Source organism: Oculina patagonica, chromosome 4 (genome assembly GCF_052425735.1).
Source record: "Oculina patagonica isolate OP01 chromosome 4, crgOcupat, whole genome shotgun sequence".
NCBI lineage: Eukaryota > Metazoa > Cnidaria > Anthozoa > Scleractinia > Oculinidae > Oculina > Oculina patagonica.
Window position 1 is genome coordinate 11,326,287 of NC_135761.1, and position 20,473 is coordinate 11,346,759.

General features: G+C 38.3%; 1 protein-coding gene across 1 annotated transcript; it reads left to right on the top strand.

The window, feature by feature from the left end:
- The first annotated feature begins 1,905 nt into the window (after positions 1 to 1,905).
- LOC144651437 (uncharacterized) lies at positions 1,906 to 19,360 on the top strand. The gene is made up of 14 exons (XM_078511374.1): positions 1,906 to 2,026; positions 2,235 to 2,486; positions 2,865 to 3,029; positions 3,346 to 3,459; positions 7,514 to 7,639; positions 7,768 to 7,864; positions 10,431 to 10,649; positions 10,996 to 11,372; positions 12,441 to 12,608; positions 13,270 to 13,380; positions 14,217 to 14,336; positions 14,650 to 14,740; positions 14,832 to 15,206; positions 16,325 to 19,360. Exons 2-14 carry the CDS (start codon positions 2,253 to 2,255, stop codon positions 17,044 to 17,046), a joined length of 2,919 nt encoding a protein of 972 aa, XP_078367500.1. The 5' UTR covers positions 1,906 to 2,026; positions 2,235 to 2,252; the 3' UTR covers positions 17,047 to 19,360.
- Positions 19,361 to 20,473: the final 1,113 nt, after the last annotated feature.

The window sequence follows — 20,473 nt, forward strand, 5'->3', positions numbered from 1 at the left end:
TATTACAATAAAAATGTAAAGGACCTCTTGGAAAAGAATAGAATAACACTATACTCAACAGAGAATGAAGAGAAGAGTAGTTGTATGTGAGCGATGGAATCGAACAATTAAAACCAAAATGTGGAAACAATTCACTGCTCAAGGTAATACGACGTACCTCGATATGCTACCCAAGCTGTTAAAACAGTATAATAATACCAAACACTCAAGCATTAAAATGACACCTGTAGAAGCATCGAGGAAAAAGAATGAAGGCTTAGTATATTTCAATTTATACGGTGATATGGAAACATCAAAACAGAAACCGAAATTCAAAATAGGTGATAAGGTTCGAATATCGAAGTATAAAAGAAATATTTTCGATAAAGGGTACACCCCAAACTGGACAGAAGAAATTTTTACAATCGATAAGATACAATACACTAATCCTATTACTTACAAATTGAAAGATCTCAATAATGAAGACATACAAGGAAGTTTTTATGAGCCTGAAATGTTAAAAGCAAAACAGGAAGTATTCAGTATTGATAAAGTGATCCGTAGAGATTATAAGAAGAAACAAGCTTTAGTTAAGTGGAAAGGATACAGTGATGACTTCAACAGTTGGATTCCAATCAAGGATTTGAAAGATATATAAACAATTTTTAATTTTATTTATGGAGTATATGTTAAGAGTGCCTTAAAATCAATTATCAAGTATTACACATGCAAATAAAAATATTAAGTATAATATTTTTATAAATCAGTATTTGATTACAAAAAATATTTTAGGACATACATTCATTTTAAAAAAACATTGAATTTATCAACAACTAATTTTTCATCCAATTGGTCTTCATTATAAAAAAAGGTATCAATATTTATAATACTACAGCCGTTATCAAAAAGCATTTCGACAATATCTAAATTAAACAAATTTGATATTACGTAATTAGTATCTTTATAATTATCAAAATATGCTTCAATATAATCAGCCCATGGGTTAGCACCACCATCCATAACAACTACACTCTTTGGCTGATTAAATACCATGTGCTTGAAATTAAATTCATCTTCTAAGATTTTAGCAATTATTTTAATATCATTCGATCTATCATTTTTATCCGAGGTTAAACCAATTATAAATCTTTTATTATTCATATATATATATATTACAAAGAGATTTTATTTTTATATGGTTTTATGCGTTTTTCCCTTAAACGCACTAAGATGCAAGATTTTTAAAAAAGAGTATAAGAGATTTTGAAATAAATTTCAAAAAACATCATAAAACTCGGCTTCGCTTGGTTTTCCAGATTGATATTTCAGTTATGATATCAAGGCTTGTTTAAACGCACTGTATCCAAAATTTTGAAAAAGAGTATAAGAAGATTTTTTTATTTTGAACCTAGGGTTGAGTTAGGGTTGTTTTTTTCAGGCTTGGTTTTACAGGCTTGTTTTTCTAGGGTTTGAATTTCAGTTTTGATTTTCCATGGCTTGAATTTCAGTTTTGATTCCAATATTTGATTTCATTTTTGATTTCATTTTTGATTCCATGTTTGATTCTATTTTTTGATTCTATTTTTGATTCTATTTTTGAATCCAGTGCTGTGAGTAGTATAGGAGTTGGGGATGTAAGAGATAATAAAAATTTTTATGATCTCGTACCCCCAACTCCTATACTACTAGACACTGTATACCCAATGTTTCCATTGTGCTAAGTTTTGGTTTATGGTCTTTGTTTATCTGCGAGGTGATCACTGAAAAAAGTATAGAAAGATCTTGTTTTGGGATAGCAACCTAAGATTGTTTCCCATGTTAATATCTTGATACTCAGTCATGCTTCTTGCCTTTTGCTTAAAATATCTGGTTAGATGAGGTTTGACCATTTGTCCTTATAGGGATTTCTCTACAAGCTGGGAAACTAAACGTATCACATGCGTTTCAAGACTGGACCTGCAGCAGTGGATGTTTGCCTTCACAGCATTGTCGTTTGCCACTCTGCACAACTGTTGCATTCCCTAATACGTTCAGTGGATCAGGAAAGGTGAGCTTTGTGGTGCAAATCACCTCCAATTAATTTCATATGAGCTATTTTAGCTACATGCACAATTAATATAGGCTTTAGGTTAAGGAATATTTAGACCTTGCTGAAACTTTCTTTAAAAATTTATAAAAACACAGCGTCTACTTGACGAAGCACCTTAAGTCATAGAAGTAAAACTTATACTTTATTTTTATTTGATGTCCTTTAGGTTCAAGTTCACGTGTCAATGAGCCATGGTGAAGAGTTTTCACGTGTTCACTCTCCTTCTGCTATGTGGGTTCAATCCGTCAGTACACGTGGATTTGTGGTGTGTGCACGTGAGTCAGGCATTGGATCAAATGGAACTGGAATCATCAACTGGCTAGCTTTCCAAGATCAACCACAAATGACACATGGTAGTGTTAATTTTAATGGAATATGGACAACAGAAAACAAATGCGAGAAAGTTACGTTTTCACAGGTAAGACACCAAGAATTACTCGGCTTAAAAACAAAAACTAAAACTGCAAAAATGGCAAAAACGGTCGATTTTATATCAAATATAGTGGACGTTATTTACTCGTTTTATTTGTTTTTCGTTACTAAATTGGCCAAAAGAAAGGATATGAGAAAACTAGTAACATTGTTTACGAAACTGTAGAGAAATTTCAGTATTTTCCCTTTCAATCTTAATGATAGTGCAGTTAAGTTCCTGCTTATTTGAAACGAGGTGAAAATGCCTTCGAAATATCACTTGAAGCAATTGCTTTATAAGTATATTATGCTGAGAAACTTTAAGCAAGAGGCTAATAAATTAAAAGAAATTCTAATTCTAACATAATTTTGTGAAACTATACAGAACTTTGGTGGAAAGCCTTCTGTGTTTGTCTCAGCTAAGTACACTCGTAATACAAAGCCTGATGATGCCATGTACGTTTGGCTGGAGAACGTGAATTCCGGAAGTTTCCAGGTCTGTATTCGAGAATTTCTGCCATTCGATGGAAAGCACCAAGACACAATTGTGGTGAGGGTCGAATGATGCTTTTATAACAAAAAATGTGTTTTTTTAGGATCGCTATAATAAAAAATATAACTACCATAAGAACATGTAAAACTTACGTAAGAAACGTTACATAATAAACGAGATTTAAAGGTGCACTCCATGTAAAAAAAAACTCTTAAGTTAGAGAAATCAAGCGAAATGTTCTAAGAAGGTGGCGATAAAAATACTAACAAACATTTAAGATTTCGATCATTTGCATGTGTTTGAAGATCATTCCAAAGTCTTCGTTTTTTGGCGGAAACAATCAGTCAATTGTTTCTTTATTTCACTTCTGCAGGACTGGCTTGCTTTTCATGGTAACGGTTCTGATTTTAACTTTACGCTGGTAGGAGAGGCGTCTTTTCCCAACAACGGAGCTCCAACAGCTGAAGACAACTATGGCTTTTGTCAAGTGAGTTCATTTGACATGAACCTGTCAATCACCTCATAAGTGTTCTTTTCTCTTTTAACAAAAATTGAGGTGAATGGAGGTGAGGTGAAGATTTGGTTAAGCTTATTCTGATTGGAGGATTAAGCTTAATTGGCAGAGCAAAAGTCATTTATTGGAAATATCACGGCCACATAACACAGGGGTGGATCCAGACTAGTTCAAGTGATTTGCACAAATCACTCAAATGTTTCCAAATATTTGCGTTTTTTTATTTCTCAGGCTCTTTATTTATTTAAAGAAATAAATTAATTTATCCTTCTTGTTTAACTGTTGATTATAAAATAAAACAAAGAAAAACCTTCGTTTGTCGTTACTCCGTCGAACAATACACAGCAAATCCAGTCCTTCCCGATCAAATTCGAAGAGTCTCCGTTCGCGCGCTTTCGTCCTCTGTCGATACTTCCAGATCAACGCGAAAAAATTCGTAGGCACGACTGGAAAAAAAATTGTACGCAGTGGGTGGGAGTAGGTGGTATCTTGATCTTTTCACAAATCACTCAAAACCCTCTCCGATTAGCCAGAAACACTCGCATTGTCTTTTGAATCACTCAAACTCGGTTTTGATTGGCTATCCAGGCCGCAAACTACTGTGCAAACTAGTGACAATCGTATATAAAGGGAAGCCTCTCCCCGAGAGTCCTTCGTTTGTTCGTTCGTATTCAGATTAGCACAGAGTTCAAAACTTGCTACGGAGGAAGAGGGAATTTCAATTTACAAACGCGTTTAAATACTTAAGTCTATGGCTCGAGGCGATCCAGTTTGCCGTAAGGAGGACTGCTCTGTGAACGATATCGGCTTGGTTTTCAAAGAAACGAGAACATATTCCAACCAGGACAAGTTCAGGTAATAGAGAATCTTTGGAAACCAGGTGAGTTGTTTGAGTTCCCAGTGTTAGTGGAAAGTTCGAATTCTAAGCGCCATTTTGTGTGGGGTTGGCTAGCAAGATTTCCCTGGCTAGCATACTAAATATCTTGATGGTGCATAATGTTTACCGTATGTATCTTTTGAGGTCCATTGCGGGCGAAATACGAATAAACTTCTCAGACAAATTGTAGAAGTATTTTATCCACAGTCTGACATTTTCGAAACCCGCCAGCGGGAAATGTTAGTGATTCTGTGTGATTGCAATGGCGAATTTTCTCTTTGGCTCGGAGCAACTATAATTTTACCAGCCCCGTTCTTCATGTGGCTTCCTCCAGTATCGACTTTAGAAGATATTTTTTTTTTGGAAACTAAACTAGTGAACAGCACTTTGCGAACGGTATTTGAACAACTGATTTATTCTCCTACGCGTGTCGTCAGACTGTCACGGACTTCTTCAGGGAGTTTTACAAATGAGAATTTATTTATACATAGTGTAAACCGTACAAATCATTTTACGGGTTATTTTAATGGATTCACGTATTGGAAACATATTAAATATTTACGCAAAGCTTTACTGAGTTGTAGCATATGCGTGACATATTTCTGTTGTGACATATGCGTGACATATTTTATATTTTTGGGGACCTCAGATTTAGTACTAAATTGAGTTTCAATTAATTTGGGCTGTAAAGGGTTAAGAAACAGGAATGATTTTTTGTACAGAATCATGCTTTCTGTGGGGTGCTGTGTCTGTATGGCTTAAAGTACTCTCAGAAATAAACAGCAAAATTGAAATCTGAAGACACTAAATTTCAAATTTTCTTGAGGAAGCATGCCCCAAACTCCCCCCCCCCCCCTTAGTTAAGTTGGTGCAAATCACTCAAAAAATCCTGGATCCACCCCTGTAACAAACAAGGATGATTTTCAAGCATTTTAAATGACAATTTCATACAAATAAACTTGAATATAATCTTGAAAGTAAACTGGAAAAAAGTCGAACCTACGCTTTTCAAGTTTACCCGAACGCAAACCGTTTTAATCTCGCCCATCCATGCCCCTTTTTGGCCTTTCTGTGTTTCTTTTGAGTTATTCTTCGGTTTTAAGCCGTTCATTGGGATTTTTTAGTTAATTATATGACCGTATTCCCAGAATTGGCGGACGTGCACAATGCGCATGTGCGAAATTCAGTTCTAATATGTCCATAAAGCTATGCAAAGCGTTGTCAGCCGTCTATGCTCCAATTTTGCTGCAAAAGCCATCGTTTGAAAGCTCTTTTCCTTCCAGTTTTATTATTGTGCAATATATTTGACCAGTGGTTTCCCCACTACACAAAATATTCCTTTATGTGGGCCTCATTTTGTGTATCATCGTCGATGTATATGAGCCCAAAGTCAGGCTTTCGAATCAGCGGCTATTTCCAACTTTCGTGACCGCTTAATGTACGATGCATCAAAATTCGCCGACTCCAATGTCCGCGATTTCTGGCCATGGGTTGGTCAGTGCCAAAATTACCCAAAATTAAGGGTGGGCTTTAGAATGAGCGAGGCTGCGTGCCCTCTAGGCTAGGGTGGCCATGTATTCTTTCCCAGGAAATTTTGTAGTATATCGATTCCTCCTAGATCTGTTACCCGCGATTCTGAGCAACAAAATAGCCCTTCGCATATCGAGAACGCCATTTAGACCACTGTTGTTTTGAGCTATTTATAACGGATAAAAGAAGGTAACAAAATGAAACTAAAATGTAGTGATATGTTTTGGGACGATCATTGATTAGGTGTACTTTAACTTCCTGCCTTCAAAATGAACTGTTAAATTAAAGATTATTTCATGCTGGAAATAATTGCTGCAGTGTAAGATTGCATCTGAGTCTCAAGCGTGAGGCCCAAGAAGCCTATACTCAAACAGCTCAGTTTCACACAACACAAGGACGTTTACAGGAGTTCGGGGGTATGCTCCCCCAGGGAAAATTGTTTATTTTACGTCTTCTAAAATTACAAGAAATTTACTCAAAACTGTCAAAAAATGAAAAGTTTTTCAATTTATACCAGTGATAAACACCTGTTATTTAAGGTACAAAGCATTCAATACCTATTGCAACTTACTAGTAAAATAGGCACTATTGAAAAAAATTGTTTGACTGTTGCCGAGGGCAAAAGACAATATGTAATAAGGCAAAGAGGTAAAGCAAAGTCAAAATAAAGTCTTCGAAAAGAGAAAATTAAAGCTCATTACTGGCCATATTTGAATATTGTCTTAAATCTTTAGTCAACACCATTGTTCGGGCATCACGAGAAAGGGCAAACATCAGTTTCAAAATTAAGAACTTGATATTCAAATCATTTGAGACACTTGGAGTTTTACGCTTAAAAAAAGTCAGAGCCCCCCCCCCCCCCCCCCCCCCCCTAAATACAGTTTACAAAGTTATGGCCTTCCTCAAACTGGCGCTCAAAAAGTAGTGACCCTCCCCCCAAATAAAGTGCCCCCCAATAAATAATGACAGGTCCCTTAAGCAAAGCCTACGAACTGGGACAAAGAAGTATTAGAAAATTGACTCGTTTGCTCATTACAGTCGATAGTTTACTGCTTCTGAAGAGTGAGCAGTACATGCATTTTGCGTACTGTAACATGTCAGTTTGTACTCGCTTGAGTTCAAGCAAACGTTCACGGCTTCTAATCTATAAACATTGCAAACTGGAACAAGACTAAAGTAATAAAACGACTGTATTCAATTGTTGAAGCAAGAGTTAAGAGATTATTTAACCTGTAATACTGTAAGTAGAAAACGACCTATTTTGTACCCATTTACATCAGCAGAGAAGGTAATCCGTTATAGCGGGTTGTTTTGGTGAGTAAGTTTGGCGTTCTCAAGGCACTGACTAACTTTGCTTTATGTCAACAAGAAGTTGTGAAGAATTATTTACTGAAAACTGACACCTTTTATGTGTCCGCTGACGGTTTTTAAAGTGTCCGTCGTCCGTCTTATAGACGTTGCCGTCTTATAGGGAGTTTAGTTACAGTAAAATGACTCAAAAACCGCAGGGACCGTCACCAGGTGTCAGTCTTACGGAGGTGTCCTTTTTTAAGAGGTGTCTGTTAAGAGAGATTTAGCTGTAATTTATTAATTGAAACGGCTGTTTTATTTCTTTTCCAGAAAGTTCACTATAACACCACCTTTTACGCGCCACCAGCTGTACTTGTGTCTGTTCATCATTATTACGACCGAAAAGTGAAAAAACACATTCCTCCAGAACATAACATAATCACGGCTTGGGTGGAGGTAAGATATTACTATTTATCGCATTCATGCATGAGCGTTTGGTCCACATTGTTTTATTCGAATGTGAGCCTGTGAAAAGCATTAACAGATCACCTGATTAGTTTTAAGGATTTTTATCTTCTCTTTAGGAAGTTAGACTCACATCCATGAGGATTTGTGTCAAAGATTTGAGTGGAACAGGAAGCAAGCACGACCCTCTCTCAGTCATCTATGTTGTGATTGGAGGTTAGTATTATATACTTACCTTCATCATGGGAGCTGCGACGGCCTAGCGGTTAGAGCGCTGCACTCTGGATCGAGAGGTCCGGGTTCGAGTCCTGGCCGAAGTCACTGTGTTGTGTTCTTAGGCAAGACACTTTACTCTCACGGTGCCTCTCTTCACGCTGGGTACCGGCGAATCTATTGCTGGGGGTAGCCCTGCGGTAGACAAGCATCTCATCCAGGGGGAGTAGAAATACTCCTAGTTGACCAGAAATAAAATACAAACAGCGGCAACAAACATAACACATGGACTACGCATGGTCTGTAAAAAGAATCTAAAATTTACTCGACGTTTCGCATGCTACAGCACGCATCTTCAGAAGTGACGGTTACAAAAAGCGAAAGATTTTAAAACTTAAAAACGAGGTACTGGTAACGAGCTAAACAATAATTAACAACACTGATAACAATAGGTGAGAGCTAATAAAGCCACAGCTTTTCACTGCCAACGTTGTCATTGAGGGTGGGCTTCAAGTCCAGTATTCGTATCAAGAAATGGTCTATTGTTGTGTTTCAACTTTTTGGATTAAGCACTAAACAATAGTCCCTTTGTTCTTGGTTGCGCTTAGGGACTCATGGTCGAAGCTAACCGGAAAAGCTCGTGACTAATCGGAAGATTGTCGGTATGAAAATTTAGCTACACTGGGGGAGTAGGCAGCGTCAAATTTGTACTCGTCAGGACAGGTTTCCGCGCCTGAAACTAACCAACGCTATTAACGTGAAATTAAACCACGCATAACTTATTATTCATACTTATAAAGACGCGAACCAACGTTTCAAAATGAGACCTTCTTCTTGCGAAGACGCGAACTCACGTTTTGAACTCAAACTCTTGTTAAGATTTTATTCACACTTGTGAAGAAACAAACCAACGCTTTGAACTCGAAACCTTGCTCGAAACTTTCAGTCACACTTGCAAAGACGCGAACTCACGCTTTGAACTCAAACTCTTGTTAAGATTTTATTCAGACTTGTGAAGAAACAAACCGACGCTTTGAACTCGAAACCTTGCTCGAAACTTTTAGTCACACTTGCGAAGACGCGAACGCACGCTTTGAAATCTAACTCTTGTTAAGATTTTATTCACACTTGTGAAGAAACAAACCGACGCTTTGAACTCGAAACCTTGCTCGAAACTTTCAGTCACACTTGCAAAGACGCGAACTCACGCTTTGAACTCAAACTCTTGTTAAGATTTTATTCAGACTTGTGAAGAAACAAACCGACGCTTTGAACTCGAAACCTTGCTCGAAACTTTTAGTCACACTTGCGAAGACGCGAACGCACGCTTTGAAATCTAACTCTTGTTAAGATTTTATTCACACTTGTGAAGAAACAAACCGACGCTTTGAACTTGAAACCTTGCTCGAAACTTGTGGCGCCCACGGTCATTGAGCCTGGGGCTTCGCCAAGCGCAACAAGATTCCCGCTGGTTTAACCGTCGCGTAAACAAAATGATCAGATAACCAGCAACCAGGGCGGGAGAAGCGCTACGAAATAGATCGAACATTTTAATATTTACAAAGGTCAAATTTGGTTCCTCTGCTCCCTGTGCTCCTAGTTGCTTCATACTACGGAAACCGGGATATATAAGATTCGGCCTGATGGGCCACTAGGCTCGTATGCAGACTTTACCTACCTACTTATGAAGGAAATCCATTATTATTGAGTTACATATAAAAAACAAACCGTTCGACCATAGTATTGGTTGTTACTATTATCAAGAATGAGTGAAAACCAATTTTAATTATATTGGAGAACCGGAAATCAATTATCCCTTCAAACAGCTTTACTTTACTTCGAAAATTTGATCTATGAAAAACGTAAACTGCGGGGTTTTTTTAACTTTAGCATGGTATCATGATCAGTTTTTGTAAAATTTCGTTCTTGAAACGATTTGTCGGTTTGGCTCAGCTGACCTCAGCTGAATGTTGTGAAAGTATTAACCACAAAGGAAAGTTTTCACGAGCAAAGTGACCCACAACTGGCCGTGCGTAATTCCGGTTTTCACTGCCAAGAAGCGGCTAGGAGTATAGCTTCATTCCCATGGAGGAAAAGCTAATCCATCAAATATTATTCCCATCATTCAGTCCGTTTGCCCTAAGAGATAACTGGAACCCCGTACTCCTGGATGGTGAAGGGCACTGTGAGGGTAAAGTACCTTACAAAACAACACAACACAATTAATGACCTAGCAATCGCTCGAGCTCGAGCTCTTCCATTAATTTTGGGTCAAATGCGCCAAATATAAAAGGTCATCACTTCTCTCGCAACTGAACTAAATCCAATTCCAAAACACTCTTTTGTTTTCTAGATCTTAATAAATGAATGAATGAATGAATGAATGAAATCTTTGTTTTATCACGGTTAAAATATCAGTAATGTACAATAGAAATATATAAAAAAATAAATTTCTAAATACTGGTTTACATATTTGTCGTGTGGAAGTCCTATGCAGAAAACCACCCATTAATGCCTCTCTCTTGACATGCATTGTCTATCATTTGCCTTATACCCTTTTGTTTTATAGATCTCGATCCATGTCTGGGCGTACATTGTCCTTCATTTGGCGTTTGTAAAACTTACAGCGCCCATGAAGCTCGCTGTGTGTGTTATGAAGACTGTCCTTCCTATCAGGACCCAGTGTGCACCGCGAATGGTACAACATACGACAACAAATGCTGGCACGAGTTGAACTACTGTAGAGGACTTGAGAATAATCTTGTGTATCACCCAGGAAGCTGTGAGGGTAAGTCAGGGTCCCTATGCCAGGCTTTCATTCAATTACAAAAGTACACAGTAGGTACTCTATTCTATTGTTACAACGAAATTGAGAGGTCATTCCATGCGCCCTACATCTACATAATTATAACATGTGTAGTAAGAGTGTACTGGAGCAGCACTCCATACGTCAGGTTGGACGATAAATTGAATGGGGTCCCCCCCTAAAAGGGTGATAACGTTACAAAATCCATTACGTTGGAAACTCACTCGACTATAAGATACTGGAAACTTTATCACTGTTGACTTTTTCTTACGATATTTGTCATTTTACTGTCACAATAAGCCAGAAAATTTCAATTTTTTTTTTACAGGTTTTCCACTTGAGCGTGGTCGAGTGGAACTTCTTCGTGTTCCATTTTGGTCAGATTCAAGCTGCCAGAAGGTTGCTTTTTCGCCATATCGGTTTTATCCGGACAAGCAAGTTCATGTACAGATAACAGTCAATCACATGAATCTGAACGATTCTGAAACTGTGCACGACGCCATAACTTCCTGGACTGAAAATATCAATACGAAGAATTTCACAGTTTGTGCAATGCAATCTGGGAGAAAGAGAAAGAACTTTAATCCATTTGCGACTGTTGGTTGGCTGGCGTATCAGGGAGCACCGCTGAAAGGAATGACGGGAGAAATTAAGATGAAGAAATGGTGGTCTGGAACAAATTGTGCAAATGTGACTTTTCCCAAGGTTGGTGACAATAAAAATTCCAGGCATCGCTCGTTTGCTTAGGGATTCAACACATCTAGTCCTTCTTGTCCCATGGGTGGCATTGGGAGTCCACAATTGCTTTTTACTTCTAACCCTGACGGTCTCGAGCAGCTCGTTTGGCTTCTCACCAAGTCATGTTGATCTTCATATCAGGTCTTTCTGGATGCTTCTACGCCATTTTATTTCTGTTTTTTTCACGTTTACGTGTGCTTTCCTGTTTCCAATCCATCGCATGGCGTGCCATGTTCCTCTCGCCCTCTCTTAGTGTGCCTTTTAGGTTGGTATTGAGAATTCTAATTTTGTTTGCGGCTCGCAGGGCTTTGCTTCTCCATACTAGCTTAAACATGCTTTGCTTTCTTTCTTCTCTTTTGTCTCCACCGCGCTGCCGAGGTAGGTAAGCTCTTCAACCTCTTCAATGTACGACTGTTCAAGGTTAACCCCTCTTTTGGGTGGCATTGATTCGCATCACTCTGGTTTTGCCAGGATGGATCTTGTGGCCTGCTATTTGTGTAGTGGTGTTCAGTCGCTCCATTTGGCTATTGGCATCGTGGAGCGTTTGCGATAGTATGCAAATGTCATCAGCAAAGTCAAGGTCCTCTATAGCTAGTCTCCAGATCGTCGTCCACCGAATTTGCCTAGGTCTTTCAAATGTTGTTTACGTCACCCAGTCTAAAACTTCTAAGAATAGCAGAGGTAAGAGTAGGCAGCCCTAGCTCACGCCTGTAGTCCTTTAGAATTACTCTATAAGCGATCCAACCTGAATTACTTGAAATCTGAAGTTCTTTTAGAAAATTTGAATAATTGTGATAAATTTTTCTGAGATTTTCTTTCGGAGATCATTTGCCAGCCGTTGTTTTCGACTTATGAAAAAGAGGGGGGGGGGGGGGGGGAGGGACAAAGGGATGGAAAAGTAGAGATGTAAATATTTGTTTGCCAATTTCAGCTTAGAATGAAGTTTTGTATCAACAAACATGTAATGTGGAATTTAATTTGTCTCATACGTTTTTTCTAATTTTTCACATAATGGTGTCTAAATACACTGTACAGGACAAATTTAAGGAGGAGCCTGTAGTTCTCGTGACATCAGAACATCTGAGGACTGGTAAGGAGTATGATGCCGCGCTGATCTGGACAGAGGATGTAACCAAGGACTCATTTAAAGTCTGTCTCCGAGAATTACAAAACTTTGATGGAAAGCATGAAGATATTAGTGTGGTACGTACTTTAAAAATAACACGATCAATAGTTTAGAAAAGTTAGACGTAAAGAGAAAGGTTAACCATTTCACCACCTACAACCAGTTACAAAATTGCAAAAATTAAACAACCGACCGTCATTCTGACCTCCCTCTTGCACAAACGTTGTTGCTCACCGCATTGAACTAAATAAACACATGTTTTTATTTTTAAACTAATCTAGAATGACCCCCGTAGATCCAGAATATCTCAACTCGCTTTTATTTACGATTTAAAAGCTTGTGTGAAAGTGTTTTGCATGGCTATTGTCTTTAAATTATAGTTTGAAATAAATCAAATTCAGAATTGAAGAACAGAAAATACAAACAGAAAATCTCACTGAGAAGGTACTTAACTGCGTAAAATCAAAATTCGAGCGAATCCAGAATTAAGTCAATGGTGCTTTGAACAATCAGGCTTAGGTGTAACAGCACTTTTTGGTATTTAGAAAAAACGTCAGGCTTTTAGGGCCAGAATAGACCATCTTGCTTGTAATAATGATTACATGGCAATACCTCCCGCCGTCATCGTGTTCAGGTCAACTTTAGTTGCCAACTCCATTATTATGACGAGAGGGAATCCAGAAACTGTTACAATGGACCTCTTTTAATTCAAACCACATCCATGAAATTGTATTACAGAACTGGTTGGCGTTTTCTAAACTACACAAGCCGCTCTTCACTGAACATGGCTCTGTAAAGTTTCCAAACACCAACCCACCAACAGATGAAAATAACAACGCTTACTGCGAGGTAAGTTTACAGACGAAGTGCATGACAAAAAAATCAATCAGTTGAGTGGAGGGTAGAGAAAAAAAAGTTCATTAGTGTTCGTATTCGGACTACGCATGATTCTAGATCTCTGATTAGAACATGTACACTGTAGTCCTCAGAAATAATTCCTTGCCTAAATATTTAACAAGGCTTTCCCTTATAAGGGTGCACATATGTACAGTTAAGGAATCACGGAAGGAAAATTGGCGTTTCCTTTCAAGTTAAGTTGTGTGCCAACCCTTCAATGGTAACCCCAACAAAGTATATATTTTCTGAAAGCTTACTGAATAACAATTGTAATGTTTGATTTTGTTTTGATCATATAGACCATAATAAACAACGTCAGCATTTTGTTTGCATTTATGATGTTGCTCAACGTTAGGTTTATTTGAGAACACATTTACGAACGCCATTTTAAAGTTTAAAAATTTATAAAAAAAATAATGGAGCATGTGAAAAAAAATCTGAGACAGCTTTTTTAGACCAATATATGTATATCAAATTTCACATAAAAGTTTAGGCTTTATTATGATGTTGTACAACATTAGGTTTATTTGAGAATACATAATTGCAAACAAAATGCTTATGTTGCTTATTATGGTCTATATGATCAAAACAAAATCCAACAATACAATCTTTATTCAATAAGCTTTCAGAAAATATATACTTTATTGGGGTTACCATTGATGGTTTGCACACAATTTCACTTGGAACGAAAACGGCAATTTTCCTTCCGTGATACCAGATGAGTCAAATGAGCAAAGATAAAAGTCAACAATGCAATGAAAAGTTTAATTATTTGTTTCATAATACAGTTTGTGCAGTTTACACGAAGTTATAACACAACACCATCAGTTCTTGTATCAGCCAATCACAGTACGACAGCAAGTGGAAACTCGGCACCAGTACATAACGGTATCACGACGTGGATTGAGGTAAAACTTTGTTTCAAAACTACATTGTACACTTACAAACGATTAAGAATAAAGCAGTCGATGTTAATATTTTTGGAATGTCACTTAAAAAAAAAAAACAAGTTAGTTTTTGTAATGTTTTGTGATCTCCTCGATAATGTCTCAGTTTACCCAACTAACCTAACAGACATCGACGAGAGCACCTGTGTAGTAGTAATAGAAGTAACAGTAGTAGCAGTAGCAAGTAGTGGCAGTGGCAGTGGTTTTGGTGTGGTAGTGGTAATAGCTGTAGTAGTTGCAGCAATCACCGAGTGATATCTTTATACATTTGCAGAACATGAATGCCTCTGGATTCAGAGCCTGTGTCAAGGAATTGTACGAGACAAGATATGATCCTGTATCAGTTAGCTATGTGGTCCTAACAGGTCAGTAAATACTACATTTTTTACTTTGTACCGGTTTCCTTGATATAGTTCCCTTCCATCTATTAAAGCAAACAGTGTTTTTTTTTTGCAGATATCTGTGATCCTGAATGGGACTATTTTAATGGCTTCTGCTACTTTACAAGTCAGACATGTGCCAACTGGACCACAGCATTGCAAAAATGTCGACAAGAAGACTCCGTCCTTGTTGATGTCAGCAGCAATGAAGAGAATGTGTACTTGCAGCATCGACACAATGGTGCAAAGTCCTGGCTGGGGTTGAATGATCGATTTGTGGAAGGCAACTTCACTTGGGCGGATCGCGGAGAAGGAAACTTTACGGCTTGGGCTCAAAATCAGCCAAATAATTTCAGAGGAGAAGATTGTGTTCATGCACTTGGTGTGCAACACAGCTACGAGTGGAATGACGTGCGGTGCAGCGATTGTCATCAGTACACTTGTAAGAAAGGTAAGATGTCAATCAGTGATTATAAGGCCGAACCAGAAATCAAGAGGGCTGCAGCAATTATGTCAGATTATTTGACATAAATTAGATGCCCCATCACGATGTTTTCTATTGTGAATAGTAAGGGCTAAAATAAATTAAAGCCGTAGTAAAAACATTTTTGATCAATATAAAAGCAACAAAATATGCCTTGCAAAGGTTATAGATCAGAAGAGCATCGATGGCTGGGATAGGGAGATAAGGAGAAACCAAATGTCAAGAGTTTCAAAAACAGTATTTGGAGGAAAGAGCTTGCACTTCTAATATATACTGAGTGTAAATGTGCATATGCGGCTAGGCCGCTATATTTTTTTTAATTTTTTAATAACATTTTACATTTTACACTTCTTATATTTTAAAGTCTATTACATTCTCATTAATTTATTCACTTATTTGTCTATTTATTTATGTAGTAAGGTTTGTTCCTAGAATTAAAGTGTAAATATTTTTAACTTGATGTAGCTAAGATATGTTTTTAAAGAAATAGTGTTCGCAATTAGTTTTTATAAGCTAAATACTATTGCCCAATTATTGCATACAAATATTTCAATTAACGTTGTCGGATAAAGCGTGTAAGCCTGCGAGACAGTACCGAATGGTGGTCTGGGTGCTCGAAAATTTTGCATATTGAAAATATACAAGTTTGTATTTTGCATGTGATGTATTTGTTTTTCCTCTCAAGAGACCTTTTTCTGCAGCATAACTTTCTCTGTCAATTGCATATGTCTGTGAGTCTTAAAGATTCTTCCGACATGAAAATAACAGTAGAAAATCATGTTTACCATCAGGTTGTAATATATCAGTAGTTGTCATCCTGTGTAGTAGCTATAGCTTTCTTGTACCAATACAACATTTCGGTCTCGCTTGTCGTGTAAGCTTTAGCTTTGATCTACCAACGATAATTGAAATAGTTGTATCTTATAATTCACTTGACAGAAGGTTGGAGTGTCCAAGAACAATTTCAAGTTACTACCATCAGTTTTTTTAGCTCAATTTTGTTCACCATGAAACATAAACACGCCTCTTTGATGATATTATATTTATTGTTAAACTAAGTTTAAATTCATCTTTTTTGTTCACAGACCTAAATGAATGCGAAAGACAGACAAATGAGTGTCATCAGCATGCCAGCTGTACAAATGAACGTGGATCATATTCTTGCAAGTGTAAATATGGTTACATTGGAGATGGCTTTGAATGCTATTATGATACTTCCTGTTCTGCGATCAGAACAAACGGCGGTGATGTAAGCGGAAATTACGTCATTGATCCAGATGGCGCGGGAGGCCTGGCACCATTTACCGTTTACTGCGACATGAGTGACAAGAGTGGCGTTGGCGTGACAGTGGTAAGTCACGACAGTGAAAGCAGAACTCTCGTGCAGGGATGTGAAGCTTATGGTTGTTACTCACGTGACATCCATTACACAGGAGCGAGTCTGTCTCAGCTGGCGAGTCTCACCAGAGTCTCCTCAAACTGTGAACAGTTCATTAAGTATGAATGTTATGGTTCTTCCTTAAGTGGCGGAATTGGCTTCTGGATGTCACGTGATTCTACTAAGATGACGTACTGGGGCGGAGCATCACCTGGCAGTGGTAAGTGCGCATGTGGGATGACCAACTCTTGTATAAGTGGTCATGCTTGTAACTGTGATCAGAATGATTATGTATGGCGTGAAGACAGCGGTCTCCTCACTGACAAGACACATCTGCCAGTTAAACAGCTGAGGTTTGGCGATACAGGCGATAGCGGCGAGCAAGGTTACCACACACTGGGAAAACTGAAATGCTATGGCATAGCATGAACACTGTCATCTTGATGCACAATCAACGTTAGCTACAGCTAAAATTAGTCACAAAAAATCGCGCACTTTGGAAACTGAAGTGCTGTGAAACATAAACACTACAGTATTTTCTTGATGTAGTATAATCCACAAACACAACCAACATTAGCTTCTCAGTAATAGCCAAGCGATGGTGTACCTTTGTAGGAATGCGCGGATTACAAAAATAAAAGCCTCTGAAGCCTCCAAACTTTAGTAGGACGAAAGGCAAATAAAGAAAAAAAAAAGAAAACGAGATTAAGAAATCATGGGTTAATCTCAGTCCCGTCGGTTGCATCTAAGCGTGAACACGTCATGAAAAAACGTGCTCTGAGTGGGTATCAAACGTTGCATGATTCGTCATCAAACATTTGAACTTTGTACAACACAGTTGGTACCGTTTTATCGGGTTATCAAAATGTTTTCAATGAGTATGGACGAAATTTTAAACCAGGAGTTCCCTAGACAAAGACTAGACAAAGAAACTTGTTGTTTGAACTTTCGTCCGTAATCAATTATTGCAAACATATGACCATTCGATAAAACGAAACCAACTATATTGCATTTTGGGCGCAAAAGTTTGCGTAATGATCCGTCAAACTTCAAATGTTTGATGACGAATCATGCAACGTTTGATATCCATGTACTCAGATCGTGTTTTTTGACGTGTTCACGCTCAGATGCAACCGACGGTATATCTAGCTGTCTAACATGCTTAGAGGCTTTTCACTTTCTGGTCAGAGTGGAAAAGGTTGGAACGCTGTGCCAGTAATTAACAAATGTGAAACGTGTCACCTTCGTGAACAGATGTAGTGTTACCAGACACAAATGAACTAATACAGCAAGTCCTTTCTTCATGTTATTGTATTTTCAACAATTTTTTTAAATTGTACATCCTCCAAATTTATTGGTAGGCTTGCAATGATGATGTCTTGATTTAGAGCCAAATTCTTCTAAAGAGAATCAAGATAAATTTACAGCAGTAGTAAGGAGAAGATTTGTCTGATCTTGGCAATTTTAAAATGCTGCAGTATTTTTTAATTAACATAGAATAACCATGACTGTGGTCTGAAATCTTGCGATCATTTACTGTTGTTTACTGAACAAAAGTTTCTTAATAATAAAGTATTTTTCGTTTGTCTCACGACGAAGTCACTTGTGTTGTAGATCGCGACGTTTCGACTGCACACTGCTAGTCTTCATCAGGCGATAAGGTCGACTGGTCTGGTGTAACCTTATAAAGTACGCTGCTGCGCTGTGATTGGTTGGTTCTCAAGAACTGTTTTTGGTACGTTTCGATCCTCGCTGTTCTGGTGTGCTGTTGTTCCCTCAGCGGTTCGCTGTCGTTCCGTTTTTCTGGTGTTGTGTATCTTGATTGTGGGCATCCATGCTTCGGGAATTTCAATTTCACTATCCCTGTTGATATGATTGTTAGGGTGAAGTCTTGTCTGAATTGCCTCTTTGACCCTGCGTGTGTACCAGTGTGGTTCACGATCAATAAACTTCACCTCATTACAAAGCGGGTAGTGTCCGGTGTTGTGGGTGTGCTCTAAAACGGCGGAGTTCTGGATACGGGCGAGTCGGATGTCCCGGTCGTGTTCTTTGATCCTGTCTTGCCTAGGTTTTCCAGTTTCACCGATGTAAACTTTGCCGCACTCACAGGGAATTCTGTAAACACCGCCATCTTGCTAAGACGATCAACAGCGTCTTTTTGCCATACTAGGTGTGATCTTAAGGTAGTTTCCGACTTGAAAACAGCGCGTTGTTGTAGCTAAGCGTCTAAGTTGTTCGGAAAGACCTTTGACATAGGGCAGAACCGCAGTGGATTTAAACTCGGTCGTAGGCTCAGCACTGGTGCTGGGTTTTCTGGTCTTGGTGATCTTCTGCAAGAAAGAAAAAGGATAACCATTAGAAACAAGAACAGATGACAGATGTTTTTTCTCTTTGGAGATAACAGATGGTTTTGTTACGAGGGGTTTAGCACGATCGTAAAGACAATTTTTTTAATACCGCGTTTTTCTGATTGAAGGTGGTTTGAATAATAGGCTAAGTATTGATCAGTGTGTGTTGGTTCCTATATACGCTGGTTGTGAGGCGGCCGTCTGGTTTTCTCGAAACTGTGGTGTCGAGGAAGGCTAGGCGGCAAAGTTTATAGCAGCGTGCAGTCGAAACGTCGTGATCTACATCACAAGTGACTACGTCGTGAGACAAACGAAAAAATATACTTTATTATCAAAGTTTTAATTACTATAATGTAACTTATCTATTCCGTTTTGTAATGTAATAAAATGGTTCTTGTGCAGTTTTATTGTATTAGTCGTGATTTTAAGCGTCCAAGAAATTCAGGTTACATGTAAATGATTTTTTTTGGAGTTTCAACGAGTACCATCCATTAACTCCACCCTCGTTTCTTACTACTCCCTCCTTTTCAAAATGGGGTGGGTCCAAATTACTTTTTTCTTTCGCACAATGCTTTGATAAAGCAGGTAGCAGACATAAATTCTTCAGTGATCCATTTATCTTATCGGTCCTTTTCGCGGTAGTGTAGCAGCTCTTATAACCTTGTAATTCTACTGGTCCTCTAGCGTAGCAGTTGCTATTGTTTCTGGAGGTAGGGGCATTGTTGCTGTTGTTTGTTCTATTGTTTTCTCCAAGGGTAGCGAGCCATTCATGCGAGACCTTGCGAGAGCTGTTACATGATCCTTTTCGTAAAATTCAGAACTTTCAGCAATACATTTTAGTTATTTACAACTATGTCGCATCGAATGCGCTAGGTTTTTATGTGTCAAAAGCGTTTAAGTGCTTAAACACGTTGAGAAATTTACGTTGCACGCAGTGCACTGTCTGCCTCGTCCCCAGGCGTTGCTCGACCGGACGGTTAAGGCAGTAAGGCGGAAAACAGGGAACGCAGGGGTTGATTGTTTATCAGGCCCACAACGCCAAACGAACCGTGCACGTCTGTCCCACAACACCAAGCGAACCGTGCACGACCAAGGAGGAGGACGCCTGGGGACGGGGCAGGTGCACTGTTATTTAAACCAAAGGAGCCATTTCAATAGTTCACGGTTAAAAATGGTCATTACAGTATTCAGTAGCCAACTGCATAAAAGTTATTGAGCGAAATCTCCTGCAGCATAAGATAACAAGACTCGCAAGTAGCGGAAACGATTCGGCTTTTTATAGTTCCCTTTAAAATGACTAACCCTAACCCAATTCTGATCTAAGCGATTATCTCGTTTTTGTGTTTTACTGTTCCAAATTAAACCTCTCTGCCTGCCTCTCTTTCTGCAAATTTCTGACTCTTATCGGCAAAGGCCGAAATTTGGTCTTTCATCTGTTACTAAAAAACATCGCTTAATAAAATTAATAGACTGCGCTGAATATAATGTATAAAAAACTATTAAATCTC

What these genes read in the sequence shown, in the direction of transcription:
- LOC144651437 (XM_078511374.1), top strand. Translation starts at nt 2,253, where the DNA reads ATGAGCCATGGTGAAGAGTTTTCACGTGTTCACTCTCCTTCTGCTATG. An exon ending in AGAAAGTTACGTTTTCACAG is followed by an intron (nt 2,487 to 2,864) that starts GTAAGACACCAA and finishes GAAACTATACAG; the next exon opens with AACTTTGGTGGAAAGCCTTC. An exon ending in ATAACAACGCTTACTGCGAG is followed by an intron (nt 13,381 to 14,216) that starts GTAAGTTTACAG and finishes TTCATAATACAG; the next exon opens with TTTGTGCAGTTTACACGAAG.